The sequence below is a fragment of the Elephantulus edwardii genome, unplaced genomic scaffold (assembly GCF_000299155.1).
Source record: "Elephantulus edwardii isolate Elephantulus edwardi_28Jun2011 unplaced genomic scaffold, EleEdw1.0 scaffold00062, whole genome shotgun sequence".
NCBI lineage: Eukaryota > Metazoa > Chordata > Mammalia > Macroscelidea > Macroscelididae > Elephantulus > Elephantulus edwardii.
This window is the reverse complement of record NW_006399812.1, coordinates 15,167,858-15,194,298: the sequence shown is the minus strand read 5'-3', so window position 1 is coordinate 15,194,298 and position 26,441 is coordinate 15,167,858. Positions and strand designations below refer to the sequence as shown.

The 26,441-nt window shown below is 55.7% G+C and overlaps 2 protein-coding genes across 2 annotated transcripts in view; one reads left to right on the top strand and one right to left on the bottom strand.

Moving 5' to 3' along the window:
* Positions 1-17,878, top strand: SLC7A10 (solute carrier family 7 (neutral amino acid transporter light chain, asc system), member 10). Its single transcript, XM_006887841.1, has 11 exons — positions 1-298; positions 10,075-10,279; positions 13,528-13,679; positions 13,816-13,941; positions 14,011-14,164; positions 15,071-15,194; positions 15,273-15,376; positions 16,174-16,270; positions 16,443-16,592; positions 17,134-17,311; positions 17,527-17,878. The coding sequence occupies exons 1-11, from the start codon at positions 148-150 to the stop codon at positions 17,655-17,657; spliced, it is 1,572 nt and encodes a 523-aa protein (XP_006887903.1). The 5' UTR covers positions 1-147; the 3' UTR covers positions 17,658-17,878.
* A 1,110-nt stretch (positions 17,879-18,988) lies between these two features.
* LRP3 (low density lipoprotein receptor-related protein 3) overlaps positions 18,989-26,441 on the bottom strand; it is a 12,957-nt gene continuing 5,504 nt past the window's right edge. Inside the window, exons 3-7 of the mRNA XM_006887840.1 lie at positions 23,316-23,454; positions 21,864-22,078; positions 20,222-21,344; positions 19,884-20,016; positions 18,989-19,642 (exon numbers count right to left, since the gene is read on the bottom strand). Of these exons, the coding sequence (XP_006887902.1) occupies positions 19,055-19,642; positions 19,884-20,016; positions 20,222-21,344; positions 21,864-22,078; positions 23,316-23,454 (2,198 nt within the window). The 3' untranslated portion in view covers positions 18,989-19,054. The remainder of the gene's footprint in view (positions 19,643-19,883; positions 20,017-20,221; positions 21,345-21,863; positions 22,079-23,315; positions 23,455-26,441) is intronic.

Genomic DNA, 26,441 nt, shown 5'->3' with positions numbered 1-26,441 from the left:
GGCCCCGCGCCAGCGCATGCGCCCGCCTGTGGGCGCTGTCCCGGCTGTAAGGGCCGTGCGCGCACGGACAGACAGACGGACGGACGGACTGGCGGCCGGCCGGACGACGGGGCAGCGCAGGGAGCGGGGACGCGGAGGGACAGCGACATGGCTGGCCACACGCAGCAGCCGAGAGGGCGTGGGAACTCCATCCCTGCGCCCTCGCCCTCCCCAGGCCCGGGTCCTGGACCCGGTGCCTCTGAGCGGGTGGCGCTCAAGAAGGAGATTGGGCTGGTGAGCGCCTGCACCATCATCATCGGTGAGCGGGGCCCGAGGGGGGGGGGGGGGGGGGGTGCCAGGGACAGCGGGGCCAAGGCTGGAGGTCCTACAGCGACTCAGGAAGCTCCTGCCTGGTTGGCGCAGGTGGACGCAGGAGCACCTGCAGCGTCTCCCCTCAAAGCGCCCCAGAGCTTCTGTTCCCTCCCACTCCCTTCGCCCTGCCTTCACTTGGCTGTGGGACTTTGGCAAGTCAAGTATTCTCAGGTGGCCATGAGATGGACATGACTGTGACCTTTCCTAGAGAACCGAGCCTTGTGAGTATTGTAGGTCTGGGCAGGCAAGTCTCTGCTGAAGTTCTGGACGGTCACCAACCTGTGTGGAGCCTTGCTGCTATGTGGCTCAGTCATTTCTCCACTCAGAGAGGAGCTGCTGCTATAGGTTCACTACTGGAGGGGTAGAGTCAGAGGACAGGGAAGTGAGCGGGGGCAAGCAGTCACTGCAGAGATTGGCAGTAGGATGCAAAGGGAGGGGGACAAAGCAGCCAGTGACTGGGGAGACCAGTGCTGGGCTGAACTGACCAAGCCAGCCTGAAGGTCAAGAGATCTCCCAACGCAAGCCTCTAGCTCTCTGGCTCAGTTTCTGCATCTGTAAGTGGATTCCAGGATCCTGTTCCTGGCTGTAGTGGGTACAAGGCTCAGGCACAGAATGGTAGTTAGATTTTTTTTTCCCTTTTCTTTCTTTCTCTCTCTTTCCCGTTATGAACGCTGACTCCTTGAGAACAGGCCTAAGCTACATAGGTCCCTGTGTCCCCTACGCCCTCTCAGGCCTTGTTCTGTGGCCTGTATCCTCGGAGATGGATGACTGGGAGTTCTGATCTTTCTCAACTTACTGCCTGTCCAACTTTCCCCATCCACAGCCAATGGGAGCTACTTGTGTGTCCTCCACACACTGAGCCACCCTCAGACCCCTGGACATAGAGCAAGCTCAGAGACTACACTGTTTCCTGTCTATCCTTACACTTGAGCTCCAAAGCCAGGGTAGGACTGGCCCATGGCCACTCACATACACACGGAGAGTTAGTTGCCCCTGAACTCATTCCATAGGCAGGTAGTTTTAGTGTCTCATATACTTGTCCCTAAAGTGGTATCTCCTAAGAGCTTGTCCTGATCCAATGTCCCTTACTTGAGGGACCTCCCCTAACTTGGCCGAAATTGGTTGGAAATTTTCCCTGACTCTTAACCCTTCCAAGGAGATCCCCAGCCCCAGAAAGAGGAAACACACATGTTGTGGATAGACTGTGGCACTGAGATGGTGGCCATGTCTGGAGCCAAGTTCAAGGCTACTTATACGTGGGAAGAGACACAGGTCTCCCTGGGCTGCTCCCATAAGTCCAAGAGTCCTTGAACTCTTTCCCAAATCCCACCTACTTCAGGTCAGGGCAGAGGCCACTCAAACCCTCTGAAAAGGTGCCACAGTGGTGTAGAGGGAAGACCCTTCTCAAGGGCAGACCCTGTAGAAATGTTCCCATGCCCCTGGTCTTCCCTTACAGCTCTGCCTCCTTCAGTCCATACTTGTTCATCTAAGTTCCCCTCCTGCTCCATAGCCCTTAGACCTTGAAGGCTGAGACAACTTGCCAAGGGCCCTGCATCCAGGACCAGAACCCCCAGCACTGGCACTTCAGGCGGGATGTCCCATGACCCTGTCTTGAGGACTTTTAGAGGATTACAACAGGGTAGGAGGCTGAAGTGAGCAGGAGGCAGGCAGGCAGTGACGTGACCTAAACTAAAAGGTGATGGGATGAGAGCAAAAGAGATTGTGAGCCGAAAGCAGGTTGAGGGCCGCAGCGCCTCCACCACCTGATTTCCGAGAATTACACAGCCTCCTGTTCCATACACTCACCCTGTTTGCCACCCATTAGCTAACTTTATCTCCAGAACATCCAAACAGAGCCCCTCGGAGATCTCATCCAGGCTGAGGTCTGAGGGTTGTAGCAGCGCTGAGAGCAGCAGTGAGACTCCACCTAAAGCAAGCTTAGGACAGGACCCCAGGCTGCTACCCCGAGCCACTGGAAAGGCCAAGGCCAAGCGGAGAAAGCAGGCTCAGCCAGACACTCAGAGGACGACTTCACATCCACATTCCGTTCATGACAACTGTGTTACATTAGGCACTCGTGTGTCTCCACTCTGCACAATGAGATTGTTTCTATGCGCTTTACAGCTATAGGAACAGGGATTTGGCATTAAAGTGAGACTGCTGTGATTGGTGGGTGTTGGATCTGAGGGTCCATACCCACTATGGACAAACAGACAGTGACATGCCCCAATGGGGCTCGGCTGATGCATACAATGGGGCTCTCTCATCGGATGCATGCCCAGCTCCCAGCAGGGTGGGGGTTATACCTCATCGACTCACTTGGCTTGTCCTTCGTCCAGTCTTTGCATTTGTATCTAGCTCAGCCAGGTGTTTGTGGACTGGACTCACCTATGCTCAGGGACTCACAGGCCTGGATCATGAGTCTCCCCAGAAACCAATATCTGCTCATGCAGCCTTGGCCAGTTCTCAGAGGATGGGCTCCTCACTATGATCCAGGGAGATACAACCTCACATAGGGGCTTACACATATGTCACCATAGACCCAATCTGCAGGTGAAGAAATTGAGGGCCCAAGGCTACAACCAGACCCGTCAGGTGCCCTTGGTGTGCTCTTGAGGGACAACTTCTAGGGCCATAGCAGCATGAGCTATAAGCACATTCATTCATCTATTTAACTAATATTTATTGAGCCTTTAGTAGATGCCTGGCACTGTCCTAGGTGCTGGAGAGAATAGGGATCAAAACAGGCAGAACCCCTGTCCTCCTGGAGCTGCCATTCCAGGGTAGGGGTCGAACAGCAAGCACGACAACTACACCAAACGCATTGTAAAGAGGGTAGTAAGTATTAAAGTGAGAAAAAGAAGTCAAGGAGAAGGATATAAAGTATTGGCGATGGTAGCAGCTTGTGGGGGAGCCTTGCAGGCCCCAGTAAGGACTTTACTTTGTTCTCTGTGTAGAATGGAAACTCTGGGAGGGTTTTGAGCAGCAGAGGGATGGGACGGGATGGGATATTATTACTTGGGTGTTAACAGGCTCATTCTGGAAATGTGGCTGTTGGGAGCCAGCTCAGAATGAGGACTTAAAAATGATGGTGGCTCAGGCCAGGGTGGAAGCAGTGCAGGAGCTAAGAGGGGGCTCAGATCTGGATGTATTTGGAAGGTAAGTCAGTGGATTTTGCTGATGCTTTGAATAGGGGCTTAGATGAAGAGAAATGGGATGGTTTGGGCCTGAGCAGCTGGGAGGATGGTTTGCTAGGTATTATGATGGTTAGGAAGCAACTGTGAGAGGAACCAGGTTGGGGAGGTGGTGGTAGCCTTGACTGAGCTCACTTTGAAGGTGGTGAGCTTGAGTTGAGATGCCTATTTGTTCAGTAGTTCGTAGGGTATAAGGAAGCCCTGGTGGCCTGTGGTAAGGAGTTGCTCTGCCAACCCAAAAGCATGCTGTTTGAATCTACCAGCTGCTCTATGGGAGACAGATGGGCAATTTCCTCCCATGCGATGTACTACCTCTGAAAACCTGGTGGAGGGTCAGCTGTGGGTCAGCTCCGACTCAACAGTACATAAGATAACAACATAACACCATTGGGTATAAGGAACTCGAGTGGTGTAGCAGTTAACTACTCAGCTGTTGAAAGGTCAGAGGTTCAAACCCACTAACTGTGGGAAAAACATGTGGCAGTATGCTCCCCCAAAGGCTTATAACCTAGGAAATCCTATGTGCCCCCAAAGATTTATAACATAAGAAGTTCTATTCTGTCCTGTTGTTGTTAGGTGCTGTCGAGTCGAGTATGACTCATAGTGACTCAATGAACAACAGTTCTGCACCCTGTCCTATCCTGTGTCATTGGGCCACAATCAGTTACTGGATAGCAATGGATTTGGCTGTTTTTATTAACTGGATCCTCAGTCTGTTTCGTGGAGTAGTCCACACAAGGGGTAGAACGTTGGTTTGCCATAGATAAATCCTACTGACAGGAGACTGAACAAGTGCAGGGCATGTGTGTGTAAGGATCATGAAGAAACCTCAGGGCTGAGCCCAGTCTTGAGGGAGCAGAAAGAGTCAGCAGAGGAGTGGAGAAGGCAGAGCCCTGGGGGAGGTCACCCAGGAGAAGCGATTTGCTGGAGGCCAAATGAGAAGGGTCCACAGTGCCAAAGGCTGCTGATGGGCCATGTAAGGAGATCTGGGGCTTGGCAGCTGGATTCATCTGCCAGGAGCTCACCGTGACCTTGACAAGACTCATCCTGGAGACAGAGAGAGGGCCAAGACATGCTGGATGGGCCCTTCTGGGACTGTCCAAGCTCCACAGTACTGGGCTGGGGCAGGCAGGGCTGAACAAACCCAGCAGAGTGGGCTCTGCACTTCTGTTCCCTCCACTTCTCTTGAATGGAAATTCATTTAGGCTGGACATGCGCTCCAGGCAATTAGCACCTCCAGGCATAAATTTGAAATGGCCCCATTCTTTTCCCTGGGCTTCTGCCAAGACCTCCATGAGCACACTTGGCCTCCCAGAGGGGTGCCTGACTCATGCTCACCAGGAGGATGCTGGCGTCCAGGGGGACAGGGCTTCATCTAGGACTCTGCAGCGGCATGGGCAGGGTGGGCCATGGGCAGGGCCCTCAGGACAGGACCAGCCATGGGCAGTGTCAGCCACTGTCAGGGCCCTCGGGGCAGCGCCAGCCATAGGCAGGGCCCTCCAGCACCAGGACCCCCAGGGCAAGGCTTGCCAGCTGACTCCTATTTGTTGGAGTCACACAGGGATCAAGGAGGTGACAAGAATAGGTCCTCAGACACTAGATGAGCCATTCTAGGGTGTCTCCAAGATAGGTGATGATGATGAGATCCTTAGCTCTGGTGACCCAATGGTAAGAAGCTGCACTGCAATCCCAACCAGGTGTTGTTCCCTGGGAGGAGGGACAATCTCTTCCTGTGAGATTTACTGCCTTTGAAAACCCACTGGAGGGTCAGTTCTGACTCAACAACACACAACAAACAACCAACAAGCACTTGCCTTATGTAATCTGGGCCAAGTGCACTCCTGATGTACCCTCTATCCACACCTCCACTGTGCACCCCATTTTACAGATAAGGCTAAGAAAGGTGAAATAGCTTGTTCAAGGCCCTGCCACGTATCTGAAACTCTAATCAGTTTTGGTAGTTCTCAATGAGGAAGTACGTCTTCCCAGGACCCAAGGCCTTTTACCTGCTGATGGAAGTACAGAGCTTTTCCGCAGAGACCTCATGGTTATATTCTAGGCAGGAGGTTGTGAGAATCAATGCCCAATACAAAGGAGGGACATCTGGCCCACAGTGAAGCCCTCATCAAGCCCAGGAGCCTCAGAGTTGCCTGGGGACCCAGGAATCTCCACTGGGCCAGATGGCTGCTATGACAGAAGGAGGCCCTCTTGTAGCCATGCTCACAAAGAAAAACACATAGGATGAGGCCCATACATCCCTATTCTTTGTGGGGTTCAGACCTGCCATTGCAGCAGAACCTTTCCTCTGGGATTGCAGGATCCATCTGTGGTGGCAGAGAAAGGAATGTCTCTGGGCACCATAAGAGTGAGTCAGTGTCCTTGTTTTAAATGCTAAGGCAGGATATCAGGGAGGACTTCCTGAGAGTGGTGTTGTATCAGGGAGACCAGTGAGCTGGTAGAGACCTTCTACAGAGGGAAAACCCTGAGCAGACCAGCCTTCCAGGCCCCATGCAGATGTGTGTCAGCCAAAGGCAGAGTCAGGTTTGTCCTCTGCTGCCCCCAGCCCACTGGCCCCCAGCTAGTAAGTGGGGAAACTGAGTCCCAGAAGGTCAGCACTGACTTGGGCTCACACAACTAGCACCTTAATGTGTGTCTAGGGGGGAGAGGAAGGGGTGCTTAGCCACTGACCTGATGGAACCTCCTTACCCCCTCCCATACTGGACACCACCCATTTCCCACACACACCCACACCGTGAGCAGGTGACTTGTTCCACAGACACAACCTCCATGGTCTACTCTGCGACCTGCATGGTCTGAGGCTGCCTCCCAGAAATAGGTCACCTCGCACCGCAGCAGCCGCAGGGAACAATAGCCCTTTCTTCGTCCTCCTCCGCAGAGCCTGGTAAGCCCCATCAGGCCAAACATCTTAATGTGATAAAAACCACCCAGCGAGGGCTGAGGGAAGAGGGCGAGGGCTGGCAGGAGGAGACATGAGGGAGGCCGGCTGGTGGTGAGCACCCATCCCCTGCCCAGCCGCCACCCTTGAGGATCATGGAGCCACTGTTCCATTGGGTGGAGAGCAATGTTGAGGCATCAGAAATTGCATCTCTGCAGTCAGATACCCACTTGGGCACTTGGCAGTGTCTCTTAGCTCATCCTGTGTCCCCTGGAAGCTGCCAGGCCCTGAGTTCGTTCTCCATACCCCTTCAGACCAGGATGCTCCAAAGCCAGGATTGTCCGTGCTATCCTGAGCCTGGCACACCAGCGTTTAAAGGGGAGATTTAATCCTGAGCCCCATCCCCTACAGCACCTCATAGCTCCTGTCTTCCTCCCTTGTAATCATCCCAGAGCTTGGGGTGCCAGCCCTGTTTCCAAGCTCCACCCACCCCTTGCCCTCTGCAGCCCATCAGCCAAAGATGGGGTTTTCTGCCACTTTTAAGCCTGGATCTGGGTAACTGCTAGAGGTGGTCCAGGTCCAGAGCACCAGGCGCCAGAGGCCTGGGAGATGCCGGCTCTGTTCTCAAGCACCAGTGACCGAGTAGAGTGGTTCACCTGTAGCCTGAGGCCACATATCCAAAATAATACTGGTCCCTACCCCATCCTCTTGTTGCCGTGTGCCGTCAGTTCATCCACAATGAGTCACAGCTGACCCTCCAGTGAGTTTTCAGATGCAATGAATCGCACAAGAGATTGCTCACCTTTCCCCCTCAGAGCAGCTGGTGCCTTTGACTTGGCAGGGCAGCTTCTTACTACTAAGTTATCAGAGCTCCGCAGCCCAACCCAATAGAACTCAGAATCTGAGTCTTTCTCCGCTGGTCATGCAGTCAGTGATGTGTCCGTTTCTGACCTAGCTGTGAGGGTTGTGGTGGCTTCCCCAAAGGTGATGCCCGTGAGGTCCTGCACAGCAGTGGAGTCCCTGTGGGCAGGTGGCCTGGGCCCCTGGATGCTCCCTTCCCGAAGGCACCCAGCTCTTTCCAAGGCCACCCAGCCCCCGCTGGCTTCCAACCTCTCTGGCTTTTGGCAAATTCTGCCCCTCCAGGTCCTGAGAACAGAGGCTCTGCCTACTGGATGGAGCAGACTCAAAGGCCCTTTAGAAACCCCACAGCCCACCCAGGCCCTGAGCCCCTCAGCTGTTGAAGATGGCCTCTTTCCCTGGCAAGCAGGCTGAGGGTGCAGCTCACCTCGGGGCCAAGAGTTCCTTCCTCCTTATCTGGATGTATTTAGGGCTTCTGGGATGTGACCAGAAAACCAAGAGGAACGTTGTAGTTGTCCAGACTGGAAATCTGTGTCGGCCGGGGGTGGGGGCAGGGGGAGCACTGTGGACAAAGAGTGAATGCAGATTGGTGATCATAGCCGTGTCCTCGTCCAGCCCCGCCTGGGGGCCTGGCAGGTGGGGTGATCCTTCTCAAAGAGCCAAGCCCTGGGTCCTAGTAGGTCTGACTCTCACATATGGGGCCTGTTGAGGATTATTTCCTGGATGAGTTCTAGTCTGAATCCCGATAATACAGTCTGCTTCCTTTGCACAAATTAAGAGAGCCAACTCCTTTCAAAAGGGGGTCTCAGAACACAGTGTCCCCTGCCCTGACTCCTGGAGAGCTCAAGGCTAAATGAATACTCACAAAATCTCACACATCCTGGAACTACTTCTGGGGTTCCAAGCTCGATTTGAGTATTCCTTGTTGTTCCAGGATGCAGAGGGCATCTGCCCTTCCTAATCTTAGACACCTAAGTCAACAGGTGTCCCTCGATCTGCCTGCCCTTCAATTCCACTTGCACCTGAGCCTAAGGTGGAGGGAGCTGCCACCCCTCTGCTCCTCACAGTTCCCACTCGGAGGTCCAGGTGGGGTCTGCTTCCCCCACCCCCATCAGTGATGAGAAAATGGATCTTTCAAGTCAATTCGTTAATGACACATTGGATGCCAGGTCAATTACTCACCCATTTGTTCCATCAAGTCCCTGAGTGATACAAACCATAACATTTTTCACTGTTAATGAAAAGATTGGTGGATTGAGTCTTCCCAGAGGCTTCCTCAGAAGAAAGGCCTGGCTATCTCCTTCTGAAATATCAGCCACTGATAATCTTATAGGTATATTCTACTCTGACACATATGGGGTCATCATGAGGCAAAATCCATCTCTGGCAAATGGTTTGGTAGTTGAATCAATAAGTATTTATTGAGAGCCTGCAAGATGTCGAGGCTCTGGGGTAAATGAAAGCAGATACTACTGAGAAGGATGTAGATACTACACACAGAATCACAGCAAACTGCTGGTTTTCACATACCATCGAGTCAGAGCTGACCCACGACTGGGCCTTTAGAGGTAATACATCGCATGGGAGGAAAGTGCCCTCTTTCTTCCCTGGAGCAGCTGGTGGATTCGAACCACATACCTTTGTGTCAGCAGCACAACTCCTTCAACATCAGTAAATCACCAGAGCTCACCTGGAGAGCTTCACCTCATCAGGAACCACACGGAGATAGATGTAAACACGCCTGGAGAATGAGGGGGCCTCACACACGCTCAGTCACCCCTCACAGTTACTGTTTTATAGGTGAGGTTGGAGAGGTGAGTGGGCAGGTCCTTGCAGGAGGAGCGAGGAGAGGGCCCCAGGAATCTTTACCCCCACTCATGATTTTCCTGTGTTCCTAGGGTTGCAAAGCGTGACCCCAGTTTGCTTCCAGTGAGCTACCCCTAGGGAGGAGGGCAGCCATCTGTGTCCAGGCCCTAGACCAAGTCAAAAGTCCTGATCCATCCCTGAAAGTCCACTGGCTGGTCTCCTTCATCCAACTGTGCTTGCCCAAGACCTGTAACATGTTAATTGTGCTAAGCAATAATGCCCCTTTAGGATCTGTGCCCACAGCCTGAATTCTAGGTCAGAGAGGATCCCAGGAGGCATGGGGAAAGGCCCTCTGACAGGGATGGAGGAGGTAGAAGATAACTAAAGAAGGGGCAGAGCACACGCCAGGGAACCATGGAGGCTGTGAAGGAAGAGCAAGAGTCAGGGAGGACTTCATGGAGGAGGTGCTATTCCTCGAGCCACACCATAAACTTGGACTTTGGCCTATAGAAAAGTAACAGGAGAATGATATTAGGAGGCCAGCTAGAGGCTGAAGCATTAGAGGTCACAGATGGGGCAAGGAGTCAAGTCTGCACCAGGCAAGGATGCAGAGGCATGACCACCACACGGTTATGGTTCAGGCGGGTAGAAAGCTCACTTGTGCTTGCTCTGCTCTATGCTAAGTGGGGTGGAGGGACTCATAACTCAGCTTGTTTCTGGCAGGAAAGGCTGCAGGCAAAGTCTTAACCATGTTGGACTGGACAAGGTACCTTTTCTCCTGAATGGGGAAGGAGGAGTTGACGGGCTCAGAGTAGACCTTGGTGGGTCTACTTGAGGGATCTAGGGATGCTCCTCCCTAGACCCCAGGGAGAGCCCCAACTCCCTTTCTTACTGCACAGAGAAGCCTGGGCTGCTCAAGGGGATGGTGGGTCTGACCAAGCCCTGATGCCTCCATCTCTCCACTTGCAGGGAACATCATTGGCTCAGGCATCTTCATCTCGCCCAAGGGTGTCCTGGAGCATTCAGGCTCCGTGGGCCTGGCCCTCTTCGTCTGGGTCCTGGGTGGGGGCATCACTGCCCTGGGCTCTCTCTGCTATGCGGAACTGGGAGTTGCCATCCCCAAGTCTGGAGGGGACTACGCTTATGTCACAGAGATCTTTGGGGGCCTGGCCGGGTAAGTGAGGCACCAGTGGGGTAGGGGGAGACAGCTTATCCAGAACGGAGTACTCAACAGGCCCCTGGGTCTCAATTTCATCTTCTATTTCCACATCACAGGAAGGTCTTGGGGTCTTTCGAAAGGGTTGGAGAAGTTGGGCAGGATTCTAAAGACAGGTGAATGGCACCATGCCCACTCCACTCCACTGTCTACATCCTTCAGATAGAGCTCTCTCTAATCGCCACTCTTCACTCAGTGTTTAAGTGCAGGGAGACTCTTATCTGAAGCGAGTAGACAACACTAGTATCCAGGAAACAAGGGGCTAGAGGAGGTGGGATGCGTGATATTCCCATCATACACTACAAGTTGTGATTAGGTGCCGTCAAGTCGACTCATAGTGATCCTATGAACGGCAGATCTGAACCCTGTCCTATCCGGTGCCATCCTCACAATCTGACACGCTCAGCCCATTGCTGCAGTCACTGTGTCAGTCCACCTAGGGGCTCCTTTAAACATTGCTGTTGCTACGAGCCATGACTTGACTACGACTCATAGTGACCTTACCAGTAACAGACCTAAACATCCTCTGCCACCATTCTCACGATCTCTGACATTGCTGCCATCACTGTGCCAGTCAGGCCTGTTCGAGGGTCTTCCTCTCTTTCTCTGATCTCCTGCCTTGCAGCATGCTGTCCTTTTTCAAGCCCCTCCTGATAACATGCCCAAAGCCTGTGAAATGACATGTCACCAGGGGGCTCGTTAGAAACAAGTATGGAGAGAATTTGTCTACTTTGAACAGCTCTCCCTCCCATTCATTGGGAAATATTTGCTGAACACCTACTGTGTGTTAAGGGCTGAGGATGCAGTGATAAAAAGATCTGTTCTATCCTGAGGTTGCTCCTAGCAGAGTGGGGAAGCAGCTATTAAAACATGGTCAAGACCTAGAAAATCCCCACTTTGGTGGAGCAGTGTGACAAGAGCAGCTGCCAAGCAGCCAAGAGCACAGAGAACAGGGTGAATGCCTCCCAGGGAAAGTGCCCAGGAAAAACCATGTCTCACCCAGGCTGGGATGAAGGGTAGACTTTTTCCAGTCTGGCCAGGCAAGGTCAGTATGTACAGAGGCCTGGTGGCCTAGATGAGAGTGGTGTGTCTACTGCAGCTCGAGGACCAGGTCAGTTTCAAGGCAGCTGTGACTTGCTGTACCCCAGAGGAGTGATGCCAAGGGCTTGAACCAAGGTGCAGGTAGATTTCTGAGTCATCTGGGAGCCTGAGTCAGGAGATGCCATCGGCCACCTTGGCGTGGGCGAGACAGGGAATAGTGGGGGTGATGCCTGCTTTCCCATCAAGAGGCCAGAGTGGTGGCAGAGATTTCAGTGTGGGACTATGGTACATCCACACAGATACTTAGTTGGCACTTGGGTGAGGGGTCTGCAGCCTAGGGTACAAAGTTTGTTCTGAGGGCCATGGGTCAAGGTCTGTAACTGGGCGACCACAGATAGTACCCTGGCAGGGATGTGCACTTCATGGGTATGCTTGTGGGTGCCTGCTTCTAGGGAACGGTCCCAAGAAAAAGCCTTCAGCTGGGGCTGGGAGAAGGTGCAAGGGAAAAGAGGACCCAGAGCTGTGCCCCACTGACACAGAGAGGGGAACAGAGTGGGAGGGCCACCAACTGGAGTCATCTATCCAAGAGAGAAAGGTCTTCACTTCAAAGGGCAACGTGGACAGGCTTACAAGCAGGTGTTTATTTTCTCAGGGTGGAGGGAATGGTCCGAGTCTAGGGCAGGCAGGACCATGCGCTCTTTGTCTGTTCTGGGAGGGGGGATCCCCTGTTGTCTCCATGGCCGTGGCCATGAGTATTTTTTTGGCATTTCTGAGCCGTAGCCTCATGTGCCATCTTCTCCCTGTGTGACTGTATTGTTCTTCATATGACACGTCCCCTGTGCTACCACACCTGCATTGAACTGAACTCACAGCTACAGCAAAACCTGTCTCCTCACCAGGTCACAGGTGCTTTGTTTGGGGGGACACAACTCAATCTAGGACAAGATGGGTCATGCAAAGTGAAGGATAGGGCTACAGGGCAAAGGTGAGGACTGAGAGGAACCCAGTAAGGGTCACCCATGCCCCTGGCAAAGTGATCTCTACCCTCCAGTGCTGGCCCAGCCTCACAGTGCTGCCTCCAAGGGCAGACCCTCCCCATAAAGTAGAGGCAGAACTCAGGGAGCAGCTTTGGCATTACAGCTGGGACACAGGGCCCACCAGCACCTGGGCACCTTGCAGAGGTGAGGTACAGGTAGAAGGGGTTTACCTCATTCCCTTCCAGGAGCCAAGGGCCTTTACAAGGTCAAGGAGGGGGCTTTTCTCTAGTCCTTGCTCTGGCAAAGGCCTTCTTGCAGAGGGTTCACAGTCACACCTGCTGTGTGGCTGTGGGACTCAGCAGAAAACAGGCCCCGGAGCTGAGCCCCTGCCTGCCCTGCTCAGGAAGCAGCCTGCAGCCAGCCAAGGCCAGGCTGCGCTGGAAAGGCATTGAGTTCTGAGTTCTCCGACTCGAGGGCAGTGCCCTCGTCACTTAAATGTGTTTGGCCTTCTATGTTAAACTAAAGCAAACAAACAAACCCCAAAACCCACTTCAAATGGATTAACACAGAGTCAGAAAGCACTCACAGCTGACCCTCCAGTGGGTTTTCTGAGGCTCTCAGTCACACAGGAGGAAATCATCCATCTTTCTCCTGAAGAGCAATGAACTGGTCCACTCAAAGTGACAGAGGTTCTGCCTATGGGTAGTACCCATAGATGCTCCATGGACTGCGCCACCAGGGCTCCCTTCTCTGTTAAAACAGCCCTGAGATACACGAACGAAATATAATGTAAATGAAAGCTCATATAAAACACAATGTACATGCATGAAGCACAATGTATATGAAGGATAAAAATATTAATTAAAAAACAGCCCATAAATAAAGTAGTGAGACTGCTGCACGGCCACCTGTCATCCTGGCCTTGAAGCCTCCTCCTGCCATCTCGCTGGGCCTTTGGGTGCCCGTTCCAGGATGGTACCGCACTCTGCATGCGAGGGGCCGTGTGAAGAGGGTGCAGATGGCAGCTCAGAGTAAGGGCCAGCATGCTGAGGGCTTGGGATGGCTGTCCCACTCTGCATGTGGGGGGCCGGCGTGGCCGGGAGGGCGCAGCATGTTGGCACAGAGTGGGGGCCGGTGTGGCTGGGAGGGCGCAGCATGGCTGTTCCACTCGACCCTTACTCGTTCCAGCTTCCTGCTGCTCTGGAGCGCCGTGCTCATCATGTACCCCACCAGCCTGGCTGTCATCTCCATGACCTTCTCCAACTACGTGCTGCAGCCTGTCTTCCCCAACTGCATTCCCCCCGCCGCCGCCTCCCGCGTGCTCTCCATGGCCTGCCTCAGTGAGTAGCTGCCCCTGGCCCTGAGGGAAGCCAGTCGCTGGTTTTGGAGTGCCTAGCACATGGTTCTCTGCAGCCTGGGCTGACTTGGCTGGGCCTCCATGAGGGGCTCCCGGCTCAGGTGTCCCCTCCTCCTCAGTGCTCCTGACATGGGTGAACAGCTCCAGTGTGCGTTGGGCCACGCGCATCCAAGACATCTTCACTGGCGGGAAGCTGCTGGCCCTGTCGCTCATCATTGGCGTTGGCTTTGTCCAGATCTTCCAAGGTAGGGCTGGGGTGGGCGCGTGATCAGGGCTGACGAGACGCTGTTGACCCTTGACCTCTGGATCCTCAGGACACTTCGAGGAGCTGAGGCCCAGCAGCGCCTTCTCCTTCTGGATGACGCCCTCCGTGGGCCACCTGGCCCTGGCGTTCCTCCAGGGCTCCTTTGCCTTCAGTGGTTGGAACTTTCTCAACTATGTCACAGAGGAGCTGGTGGACCCTCGAAAGTGAGTGGGGTGGGGCAGGGCCCCTGGGGCCAGGGAGGCAGCCCCTCCTCACCGTTGTCCTGGGCTTAGGCTGCTACCTGAGGGTGCATGGTCTTCAGCCAGTGAGGGTCCAGCTCTCCCCAGAGAGACCACTGCCTCTGTGGTTCAGACTGGTCCTCCCTTGCCCGCAGCCTGTGTATAGGTGGGTCCCCACTGCTCCATGCACGGTATCATAGCCTCTCATGAGACCTCAGAAACACCGTGTCCTCTGGCTGTAAATGGAACCAGCTATTCACACTTGAGCTCTCGTGTTGTGTTCCATAGAGAGCTGTGCCGCTAACTTAAAGGCAGTTTGAATCCACCAGCAGTTCTGCAGGAGGAAGATGGGCAATCTCCTCCCTCAGAAACCCAAGGAAGGGCCAGCTGTGAGCGGGTTCCATCAAGGCAATGACTTGACTATTATTCACCCTTGACCTAAAAGCATACATGTGCACACACACAACATGGTCCTGCCAGGAAAGGTGGTGACACCACCATGCATGTTCAGACAGCTGAACACTGAGGGGTGCATAGGGAAGGGGTGAGGAGACCCCCCAGGAAAGGTCTCAGATCTGTAGATGGCGCCCTCCCTGAGGTCATCTTGGCTGTGAACACTTTTCCCTCTTGTTCACGTGTGTGATTTGTCCCCTGCCTCCCGCATCCACCGTTCTTCCTGCCAGCCTGTGTGTCCAGTACCCAGGGCAGGAAGCAGGCAGCAGTGCCCAGGGCCACAAGCATCAATGCTCCCCCTTTTCGGCCCCAAAGCTCTCTGCAAACAAAAGAGAAAACTCAAAGTATCTCCTTTGGCCCCTGCTTCCCCCTCGCCCCAGGCCCCCTCTCCCACCCTACAATGAGTGGACACTGACCTGCTCCACCCACCACCCACAGGAACCTACCTCGCGCCATCTTCATCTCCATCCCACTGGTAACCTTCGTGTACACCTTCACCAACGTCGCCTATTTCACTGCCATGTCCCCACAGGAACTGCTGTCCTCGAACGCAGTGGCTGTGGTGAGTGGGGCCCCGGCTGGGTCCTGCCCTGTCCTCCCAGCCCAGCCTCATGCACGGCCTTTCTTCTCCTCCCATCAGACCTTTGGGGAGAAGCTGCTGGGCTACTTTTCTTGGGTCATGCCTGTCTCTGTGGCCCTTTCCACTTTTGGAGGGATCAACGGCTACCTATTCACCTCCTCCAGGTGAAGGGGCTGGGGAGAGGGTGGGTGTGGTGAGGTGTGTGTCAGCTGGGATGGGGAACACAGCCAGGTGGCGGCCACCTGACGCTGAGGGGGTGACCTTCCCAATAACACATATTTGATCCCGACTCTGAGTAAAGAAAGCAAAATAGCAGCAAGAGATGAGGGAAAGAGCCACCCAGTGGGAGCGCTCAGCCTGTACCAGGAAGTCAAGGTGATGGATAGAGAAGCTGTGGTATATTCACACAATGGAATACTATGCTGCATTGAAAAACAAGGAACTCATGAAATATTATGCAAAATGGGTGACACTGGAGGACATTATGCTGAGTGAAGTATCTCAGTCACAAAAGGACAAATACTGCATGGTGCCACTGTTGTAAAACAGGACTGACATCAGGGTTGGGGGGAAGCCTGAGAAAGATGGGATAAATAATGTATACTGCATTGAAACAGATGAGAGAGAGAACTGTTTAAAAGGGATATATGATTAGGTATACTTGTCATGACAGGAGTCCAGAACGAAGGCAGCATAGTGGAGTGAACTTGGGGGGAGGGATTGTATAACAATGAAAGAATTTTACTTTTCAAAGAGAAGAAGGAATTGAGGAGGAAGGGGTGGGCAGGGAGAAAAGTGCAACAATGAATTTATGGAAACCCTAAGTGTCTTTAAACTTTCATTAAAATTAAAAAAGAAAAGGAAAAAAAGGGTAAAAAAAAAAAAATAAGAAGGACATCAGGCCCAGAGCAGATCTAGGGCCAGGCTCACACCTCCCCCCATGTCTGTCCCTACCCCTCAGGCTGTGCTTCTCTGGAGCCCGAGAGGGACACCTACCCAGCCTCCTGGCCATGATCCATGTTAGACACTGTACCCCTATCCCTGCGCTACTCGTCTGTGTAAGTTGGGGGACCAGGCTGGGCAGGGTTTGTTGTCAGGGTCACCCAGCAATGTTGGAGTTTCTGAGGTCATGATAGGGCATGCGGGGAGGTGCTGGGCTCACCACAGCCTGAGGGATACAGGTCCTGGGCAGCCTGCAAGAAAGGCTCTCACACCTGGCTGTCCCCCCAGTGTGGGGCTACAGCGGTCATCATGCTCGTGGGGGACACATACACCCTCATCAACTACGTCTCCTTCATCAACTACCTCTGCTATGGTGTCACCATCCTGGGCCTGCTGGTGCTGCGCTGGAGGCGACCGGCACTGCACAGGCCCATCAAGGTGAGGTTTTGGGGGCAGGGAGCAGGTGGGTAAGGACAGTGAGAGGAATCCCTGCTTGTCCCATGTGCTGGACACTGCTAGGGACTTTGCTTGCATCGCTAAATTCAACCTCATAACCAACCCATGATGCAAGCAATTGTGATACTTTCCGTGGACAGACGAGTAACATGAACCAAGGAGCGTGCTCAAGGTCATGCAAGTGTCTAGTGCCAGAGTCAGGATGCCATGAGCACATGTACGTGAGCGCGAGTGCACACACACGTGAGCTAAACGTCTGCCCATCTGTGTATAAAGCTTTGTCTTGGAGAAGTACCCGAAATGCAAAATGTAATTGAGCTTCAGCCAAGTCTCCGGCCCTCTCCTCCACACCCCATGTGGGGTTCCCAGCAGCCTCAGAGATTCAGCAGAAAGACCATTCCGTGAACTGGTTCTTGGTGGGACCAGCTGCCACCAGGAGGGGACCCAAGGGTGGAGAGGGCTCAGCAGGAGCATAGGGGGCAGGCTGAGAGGGCTTCTCCAGCTCACACTTGCTGTCACAAAGGTGAACCTGCTCATTCCGGTCGCGTACTTGGTCTTCTGGGCCTTCCTGTTGGTCTTCAGCTTCATCTCAGAGCCCATGGTCTGTGGAGTCGGAGTCATCATCATCCTCACTGGGGTGCCCGTTTTCTTCCTGGGGGCCTTCTGGAGGAGCAAACCAAAGTGTGTGCACAGAATCACTGGTGAGCGCCAACCTGAGATCTGGGAGGCAGATGGGGCCCAGTTACCCCCAGAAGTCACTTGAGATATGGCCAAAGGGTCCAGGACCCATCCTTCAGAGGGAGTGGCCCCCGACAGCTCTGCTTGAGGGAGGTACCAGTAGTGGGGTGCGACTGTCCCATGGGGCCAGGCCCTCCACTTGGCATCTGTCAACCTCCATCTCTCCATCTGTCCTCAGAGTCAATGACACGCTGGGGCCAGGAGCTGTGTTTCGTAGTCTATCCCCAGGGCCCCCCAGAGGAGGAGGAGAACCAGCCCTGCCTGCCCTCCCCACTGCCCACCTCGGCCAAGCCCTCGAAGACACAATGAGATGCTTGTGGAAACCGAAGCAGCTGTTTCTGTTTACATGTCGTTTTATTGAGGAGGCGTGTTTTTTTTTCCTTTGCAAAAACTTTTTTTTTCCCCTGGAAAAAGAGATACGGTTCTTAGACACCTGTCGTAAGAAGCCCTGAAAGATGTGGACTGGGTTCCCTGTCTTAGCACTACCTGCTAGTTTTCCCCGAAACAGTCTATAAATAAAACGGGGCTGGTGGCTTGCATGTGCCCAGGTGAGTCCCCAGTGGGCACCAACACGGCTGCAGAGGTGTGACTCGGGGGTGAAGTGCATGCAGGATCCTGGCTAGAGCAGTACTGAGGCAGGAGCTGGGGGAGGGTCTTGGCATTTGGAGAGTGTCATTTCAGGTGACACCTAGACAACAGTTACTGGGCCCTGTTCTGTCACCTGACTCTCAGGCTGGTCCTTAGCAAGACAGACACTCTGTCTCCTGGGCTGACTCCTGGGGACACCTCAGACACCAAAAGGGCAGGAAAGACTGGAAGGGGGCTCAGTCTGCGCCTATCCAAGACCCCCATTACCAGCTAGAAGTTCTGCACCCAGGGGAACCCCATGGTCCCCAGTTCAGATTTTCTTCTTATAAATGATCCCAAATGTCAGGACTCCGGAGTCTCAACCACACCTTCCCAGTTTATAGATAGGCAAACTGAGGCCCTAGACAGGATGGGCTGGATTTGGGCACTGTCGGTGCTTCCACCTCTGTCCCCTGAGACAGCAGAGAGGACTGTCTTCTGGGGGTTTCTGGGCTTCCTCCGTCCTCTGTACACATCCTCAGCCTTAGTGCCCAGAAGTCTGACCCTTCAGCCAAAGGACAAAAGGCACCAGCCTGACAAAGCTCATGTCAACATCACGGGCATGAGGAGGACACACTCCCTAGCTCAACTCCTTGGGGCCTCTGTGGGAAGGGAACTCTCAGTGCACCATGGACGAGGCACACAGCACACCTGCCCTGTCCAGTCCTCACGCCTGTTCCAGGCACTGATGGTCAGGGAAGATGTCACAAGCTGAAAGGAGAAAGTAGTGAGAAGCCATAGAGACTTCCCAGAGAGCCCTGGGCCTGCCTCTTGCTTCTCTTGAATGGATCCCCCAGTCTCCAAATCAGAGTGTTGGGGGAGAGCAGAAGTGATACCCATACGCTTGCACGGTCACCAAGAACAGCAGGTGGCTACTCCTTCCCACTGTCCTCCCTCAGACCTGCCCAACATCGCAGCCCCTCAACTCAGCCAGGCCCACTTGGGAAAGAGACCCAGCCCCTTCACAGCTTCTGGCTGGAAGCTCCCATAAAAAAGAAGGATACAAAGCAGGGTAGAAACGATTGTGTATTCCCTGGTTACAAAGCGGGGCTGTGGCGGTCACCAACATGTTCGGTGGGTCAACAGACCAGCAGGGCCTCATCGTCACTGGCCTCCAATATGGGGGAGCAGGGTGGCGTGGGGCTCCTGCAGACACCCAGTGGCTCTGGTGGGTGGGGGCCATGAGTGCTGCTGGCAGTGGGGGCCAGGGGCTGAGGGTCCTGGGCGGAGCAGGGTTCTCGAGGTACATCCACAGAGGCCTGGCTGTCCACCTGAGGATCCCGGCAGGCCTTTCGGTCCTTGTCCATGGGCCTGCACTCTGGGTCCGGCTGACCCAAAGAGGATTGTGGCCCCGACTGCCCCATCTCAGATGCATGTCCAGGGGCACTAGGGAGCCCGTCCCCAGCGGTTCCCTGGCTGCTTGTGTCCACTCGCGATGCTGGAGGCTCAAGCGCGGCCCCTGGTGCCGGGTGGAGGAGTCCGTCACCCAGTACAGTCTGTGAGGTGCGCGCTGAGGTCAGCAGCGGGATCTGGCCCCTGGGCCCCCGGGGCCGGTGGAAGAACCTGTTCCAGAGGCGGCCCAGGCGGCGGCGGGAGGGCCCGCGGCGGGACGCGTGCCGGCGCATCTGTCTCCGCATGGCCGAGCGAAGGTTCTGTAGCACCGAGGCCTGGAGAGTGGGGGTGGTGGCTGAGGGGACGGCCAGGCCAGCACAGGCCACTCAGGGACAGAGGTCAGCACCACTCGCGAGGGGCCCAACACCAACCTGTCCACCCTCCTAACCCTGGTTGACACGCTCTGGACTCTGCTCCGCCGCCTTCCACCCTGCAGTTTGGCCTGCACCCCTCCCACCATGACCCCTGACCCCTTTACCTGCCCTGTGAGTCCCGCCCCCACCCGGTGGCGCTCACCTGGGACGCGCTGTAGACTGGAAAGTCCTCCACCGGGGGGATGAGGCCCTGGGCGATGAGCTGACCGTAGGACGGGGGTGCCTCTCGACGCACAAACTCGGCCTCCAGGCGCGTCATCTGGGTCTCAAAGGCCCTGGAAGCAGTGAGCAGGGTTGCTGGGACACCCTCCCTTCTGAGTCTCCTGGGGCCTGAACAGGGGGCTCCCCATTCCTCCGCCTGGGATTCCAGGGAGGCCCAGACCCCGGTGGCTGACCGGGCCAGTTGGCAAGGCCACAGCTGCGAGCATAGGGTCTGGGGTCTCCCTCTGAGAGGAGGCGCCGGGCCCCCGCGCGGCCCACCTGTACTCCTGCGTGCGCAGCGAGTAGAGCTTGAAGGCGCAGCCCAGCGCGATGACCAGCAGCAGCCCGCAGACCAGGCTGCCGATGAGCGCGGCCGTGATGACCTTGCGGGGCACCGCCGCCAGGCAGCCGTGCTCGTCGCTCCCGTCCTGACAGTCCTCCTGGCCGTCGCAGCGCCATGTCTCAAAGATGCACAGGTTGGTGCCGCAGTGGAAGGTGCCCGGCTGGCAGGAGAAGCAGTTCTTCTCGTCGGCGCCGTCCGGGCAGCTCTTCTGGTTGTTGCAGCGGTCGGCGGGCGTGTAGCACAGGCCGCTGCCACCCTCGCACGGGTACTGGTCCGGGGGGCAGGCGGGGCAGCCCTGCTCGTCTCGGCCGCTGGCGCAATGCCACCAGCCATCACAGCGCTGCGGCTCCGAGAAGCAGCCCTGGTCCCCGGCGTCTCCCGGGTCCCCCTCGCTGCTGCTGCCGCCGCCGCACGGCTGCTCCCAGGGCAGGCAGTAGCCCTTCACCTGGTAGGTGGCGTTGAAGCCGTGGCCGGCGCTGCGGGCCCGCGCGTGGTAGGCCACGGTCAGGCGGCCCTGCGCGGCCTCCAGGCTCACGGGCCGGTGGTTGCTGCGGTAGGACAGCGTCTGCAGCAGGCGGTCCCCGCGCTCGCCTAGGCCTTCGTACACCTGCACGTAGTCGTCGTATCCCAGCCTCAGCTCCAGCTGCAGCAGCACGCGCCGCGGGTCCTGCGTGTCTACCAGCCACGTGCAGTGAAGGTCTGAGGGCCCCCGGGCTGCCCCGAACAGGTCTGGGGAGGCGAAGGAGCCGTAGAAGCTGCCCAGGCGCCGGCCACACGCCAGGTCAGGGCAGCCAGCCTCGTCCGAGCCGTCCCCGCAGTCCTGCGTGCCGTCGCAACGCCGCTCCGCCGGGAGGCAGCGCGTGGAGCGCGCCCTACTGCAGGGGAACGTGCCGCCCGGGCACAGGCTGCCTGGGGGCTCAGAGGCCGGCGCCGAGCAGTTACCCTCGTCCGAGCCGTCCCCACACTCGTCCACCGTGTTACACTGCCACGGGCCCGGCAGGCACTTGCCGTTGTCACAGCGAAATTCGTCGGTCTGGCAGGAGGCCTGGCCCAGCTTCCCTGAAGGAGAAAGGGTGTGGGGAAGGCAGGTGAGCGGACTGCAGGGCCTCCCGCCAGGAGCAGCAAGGTGGTCCCCATCCCAACTGGGTCTCTGCAGCTCCTGCAAGGCCAGGCCAATGAGGAGGCGCCACCAATGACAGATGTATGGTCAATAGATATAAACAGAGGCGGGACCAATGGAGAGGCGTGGCCAACAAAGAGGTGAGGAAGGGGGAGTGGCCTGGGGAAGAGGAGGGGCTCAAAGAAAGGGGTCCTTGACTTCTCCATTGCCACCTTAAGAGTGTGAACCTCTCTAACTCCAGGGTGGGTTCAGTTCCTCCCTTAGGCCTAAGTGACCCTCCCATTCTAGCCAAGTCTGTGACAGGGTCAATGACAGTCCAATGACCTCAAAGACTGAGGCAGTACGCCCAGTTCACTGCTCTGCCCTCCCACTGATAGGGGTGGTCAGAGAAGGCTCTGGAATGTCCCGTGGCCCAGGCTCTCCACCCCCACCCCATTCCAATCTGCCACCAGCGTCACCTCGGATGTAAGAGAGACGGAAGCCTTGGGACTGGCCAGAGCTGGAAGCATCCGAATGGAAGAAAATCCAGACGTGGTCCCGCGCAGAGATGAAGGCCGGCGGGATGGCAGAGCCGCAGAGCCGGAAGGCCTCCTGGTGTGGAGGGGCCGCTGGGCCCAGCATGAGCCAGTCCAGGGAGCACTGGTGGGACTCCTCCACGTCGAAGTTGCGGAAGCTGCAGGGGTGGAGAGAGTGGCAGGCCTGAGGGTGCAGGGCAGGGTAGGGCCCTCAGAGCCAACTGTGCACAGCATCTGTCACATCCCATGCCACTGCAGGGAAAGACCTCACCTCCTTCCTTCCACTCCCAGCAGCACACGCAGCACCCCTATCCCAAAGCCAAAGTGGAAGAGGTATCAGGGACCCCATTTATGGGCAATTTCTTCTCTTTATACTCTCCTCGAGACCCATCTCCCCCCAAACATAAACTGGGGCATGCTCACTGAAGGCAGGGCCAGGACCACAGCTGGCCTAGGCTGCAGGTAGGTGACACCTATCACCAGAGGATTGCCTGAACACCCCCTCGCACCTGCTGGTCAGCTACTACTTAACTGTGAGATGAGCAGGACACAAGGCCAACACAGAGCCCTTTCATGAACTGTCTCTTCAAAGGTTCTACCCTGTTGCCTTGATTGTCCCTTCACCAGATGGGGAAATGGAGGCATAGGGACCAGGGCAGACTCTGCTTCTACCTTAACATCTCCGTGCCTTAAGGCTATACAGTAACAGGGGCCTTCTAGATTTTAACACTTGGCAGAGATAAGGCAGATGGAATCCATGAGACCTTTGTGGTCAGCTGTCCTAACCCCCATCCAGGCTGGCTGTCCCAGCCCCTCAGGTCCACAATCCCATCACCTCGTACCATTTCCCTCTGCATGGCCCAAGGACTCCAGGCAGCCTGAGCACTCAGCTTTCTGCCAGGCTTCCTCTCTGCATCCCCTTTGGGAGTCCTGTCCTGGGCTTGTTGCCAGCCTGGGCTCAAGTCATCCCTGCAGGATGGAGAGGACATCCCTGCCACTTTGAGGCAGTTAGACCATGGCCACTGATCCCCAGGACTCTACTTCCAAGATGAGTTAACAGTGCGCACACCCAGTGAGAGAGGCTCTGGGTGAGGCAAGCTGCCATGGAAAACTATACACACACACACTCTTTCATGCATGCACACACATGCTTACATATATGCACACACATGTGCTCACACACACTGACATAAGCTGTCACACATCTGCTCACACCTATACCCTCCACACATACGTGCCTGAGTCCCCTGGTAGTACATACTCACACACATGTGCTCACACACCTGTGTTCACACATATGTGCTCTCTGTACAGGCTCAGACATCATTGGACACACACACACACACACATAGAGTTCTGCAAAGATTCCCCATAGGCACCCCAGGGTCCCCTGACCTGATGGTGATCATGTCTCCGCGGTCACCCTGGATATACCAGCTGCAGTTGGTGCCCGGTGGGTAGTTGAGGGGCCAGGCGGGGCTGTAGATGACACCACGTCGCTCTGTGTGCTGCTCCAGCTTCCCACTGCAGGCAGCTGTTGGGAGATGAGGCTGAGACATACGGCCCCACATTCTGACAGTAAGTGGAGGCCCTGGGTCCCCCTTGGCTTCAGCACAGGCCTCCCCCAGAGTGAGTTCAAAGCCAGCCACTGACAACCATGACTTAGAACTCCAAAGTTTACAGGAAGAGTGTATAAAGGCGGGCCACGGAGATCTAGCTGGACTCAGGTAGCCCCTGACCCCATGAGGTGCACCAGATCCTAGCCCCCCAATGCCCCTTGTCAATCAGTGGCTTCAAGGCGCTATCGCCTGGCCTCTGGGGCCTCAGTTGAGAGAATTCTGCACCCGCATGTGCATCAGGCTTTAAAGGGAGACCCTGCTACCATCTCCACCTGCAGCTGCCAAATACAGACCCCAATGTAGGTGAAGTTTTGACTACTCAAAACACATATGAGCACCAAATACCGTTAGAGGCATGACGAGCAAGTCAGACCAGAGGCCGGCTCTGCACAGCTGATGGGGGTGAGGGAGAGAAGACAGGCTTATACCAAGCCCCTGGCCTGAACGAGGGGAGGGGGCAGTGTCTAGAGGCGGCTGCTGAGACAAGCTGGGTCTGCCCCCACCTGTGTGGGACATGGATCTTATTTTGAGCATAAATGGGATACAGTGGAGGGAAATATTGTAATTAAAGGAGGAAACTGAAGCTCAGAGAGAAGAAATTTGTCTAGGGTCACACGGCCAGTAAGTGGCAGAGCCAGGCTTCCACCCTATCTTCTGGTGGGCTCAGCTTTCACCGCTGACACTGAGCCAACAGCATTTACACAATGTCCAACTATATGCACCAGAAGCGATATGTGCAGTACATCACCTCAGACTCAGTTTACCCACTTCTTGATACACACCTTCTGGTCCCCAGCTGAGCCTGCTGGCTCCAAACCCATCCCTGTGGTATGGCCTCCCCAGCACCAGGCAGCAGGACCCCAACACTTGACTGTGATCACTTCTCACACCCCTTCAACCTTACACCGCACAGGTTCATCTATCTGATCTTCACAACTGGTTGCAGCAAAATCAGAGCCTATTTTACAGATGGGGACAATGAGGCTTGATGAAGCAAGCAATGACTGACCAGACTCTCTCAGAGCCCAAGGACACAATGTTCACAATTCCCCTGTCATCTTGCACCGTTGCCATGGAAATGACATTCTCTCTTCAGATGCTCTTCAGATGAGGCAGTGGTCCCGGGCCCCTGCCTGCCCACCTTTACTGTCTTAGCTCCTCCCTTTGCCCTTCTTGCCTCCTGTGTGTCTGTCCACTCAAAGCCTTCACTCCTGCAGCTCCACGGTTGGGGAGCTCATCCCACTCCCTACCCTATCCAGTCCCCCCAGCTTCAGATGCCAGAGCAACAGTCCCTCCTCTGGGAAGCCCTCCCCATGCTGTCCCCTTCAGAGTGTCCATCTGCCATCGCTACACATCCTCCCCAGCTCCTGCTACAGTGGCCATTCCCCTTTTGTTCCTATGACTAAAGTCCATGCAGGAGGCAATGGCTATGTCTAGCTCAGGTTCCCATACTGTGCCAGGCATGTGGTGGGTTCTTGATACATGTGGGTCAGTAAGTAGACTGGCCAAAGCCCCTTCAGATGGGCACCTGCTCTGACTGTGGAAGGCCAGGGAGGGATTCCAAAGCTATAAATGACGCCAACAGCTTTGTAAGAGTTCCAAAGAACTGCAGCAGAAACACCCACCCTCAGAGCCTCAAAACAGTTCAGGTCAGTGAGGTACAAACCAGGCCCACTCTTACCTAGGGAGGCCAGCCTCCCCAGAGCCCGCCTTTCTAGTGCACTGAACAGAAGTCATGTGCTCTCAGCCCAAAGTTCCAGAGACACAGCTTCTGCAAACACACTGCAGGAAGGGGCCTGAGCAAAGTGCCCCAGGTAGGCCCTGCTTCCCTCTGCTGCCCAGCCTTACAACCTCAGAGGAACTGGGTGCTGGACTAGGATAGCGTGAGAGTGCCTTCAGAGGGGTGAGGTTATTAAACCAGAAGGTTCTGTCTCTCCCAGAGAATGCAGGGTAACATCATACAGGAAGGAAGGGCCCGGCATGGCTGAGGATGCATCCCCTAAGCACACGGTAAACTGAGGCAACAGGCATCAGGGTCAGGGGTAAGGTGAGTGAAGGTAGGAAGCTCCCCTCCAACATGACCCTGAGAGCTCAGCCTCCCTAAGGCCCACAATTCTTACACATAAAGCAGGAGTCATGTGCTCTCAACCCAGGAGGGTAAAAAGTCACCAAACCACGAGAACTGACAGCCCCAGGACATGGTGCAGAGTAAAAGCCCAAGGTCACCCAGCTGGTTCCCACTCATGTCTGTCGCACATGCAGGACCGCTCCATGGGATCTCCTGGCTGTGGTCTTGGCAGAAATACGCTGATATCTGAGGTGCTGCTGGGTGGGTGCAGACTGTCAGCCTTTGCATAACAGGGGAGCACAGACTGTTTGCCTCACCCCCAGACCTGCTACCCAGTGTGCCAGGGCCTGCTCCCCAGTGTGCACCCCAGGACCTGTTCTCCAGTGCACACCCCAGGACCTGCTCCCCAGTGCACACCCCATGGCCTGCTCCCCAGTGCACACCCCAGGACCTGTTCTCCAGTGCACACCCCATGGCCTGCTCCCCAGTGCACACCCCATGACTTGCTCCCCAGTGTGCACCCCAGGACCTGCTCCCCAGTGTGCACCCCAGGACCTGTTCCCCAGTGCACACCCCAGGGCCTGCTCCCCAGTGCACACCCCAGGGCCTGTTCTCCAGTGCACACCCCAGGACCTGTTCTCCAGTGCACACCCCAGGACCTGCTCCCCAGTGCACACCCCAGGACCTGCTCCCCAGTGCACACCCCAGGACCTGCTCCCCAGTGCGCACCCCATGACCTGCTCCCCAGTGCGCACCCCAGGACCCGCTCCCCAGTGCGCACCCCAGGACCCGCTCCCCAGTGCGCACCCCAGGACCCGCTCCCCAGTGCGCACC

Coding starts and splice junctions, on each gene's coding strand:
- SLC7A10 (XM_006887841.1), top strand. CDS start 148: ATGGCTGGCCACACGCAGCAGCCGAGAGGGCGTGGGAACTCCATCCCT. Junction 15,377..16,173: donor TACCTATTCACCTCCTCCAG/GTGAAGGGGCTG, acceptor CCTACCCCTCAG/GCTGTGCTTCTCTGGAGCCC. Junction 17,312..17,526: donor GTGTGTGCACAGAATCACTG/GTGAGCGCCAAC, acceptor ATCTGTCCTCAG/AGTCAATGACACGCTGGGGC.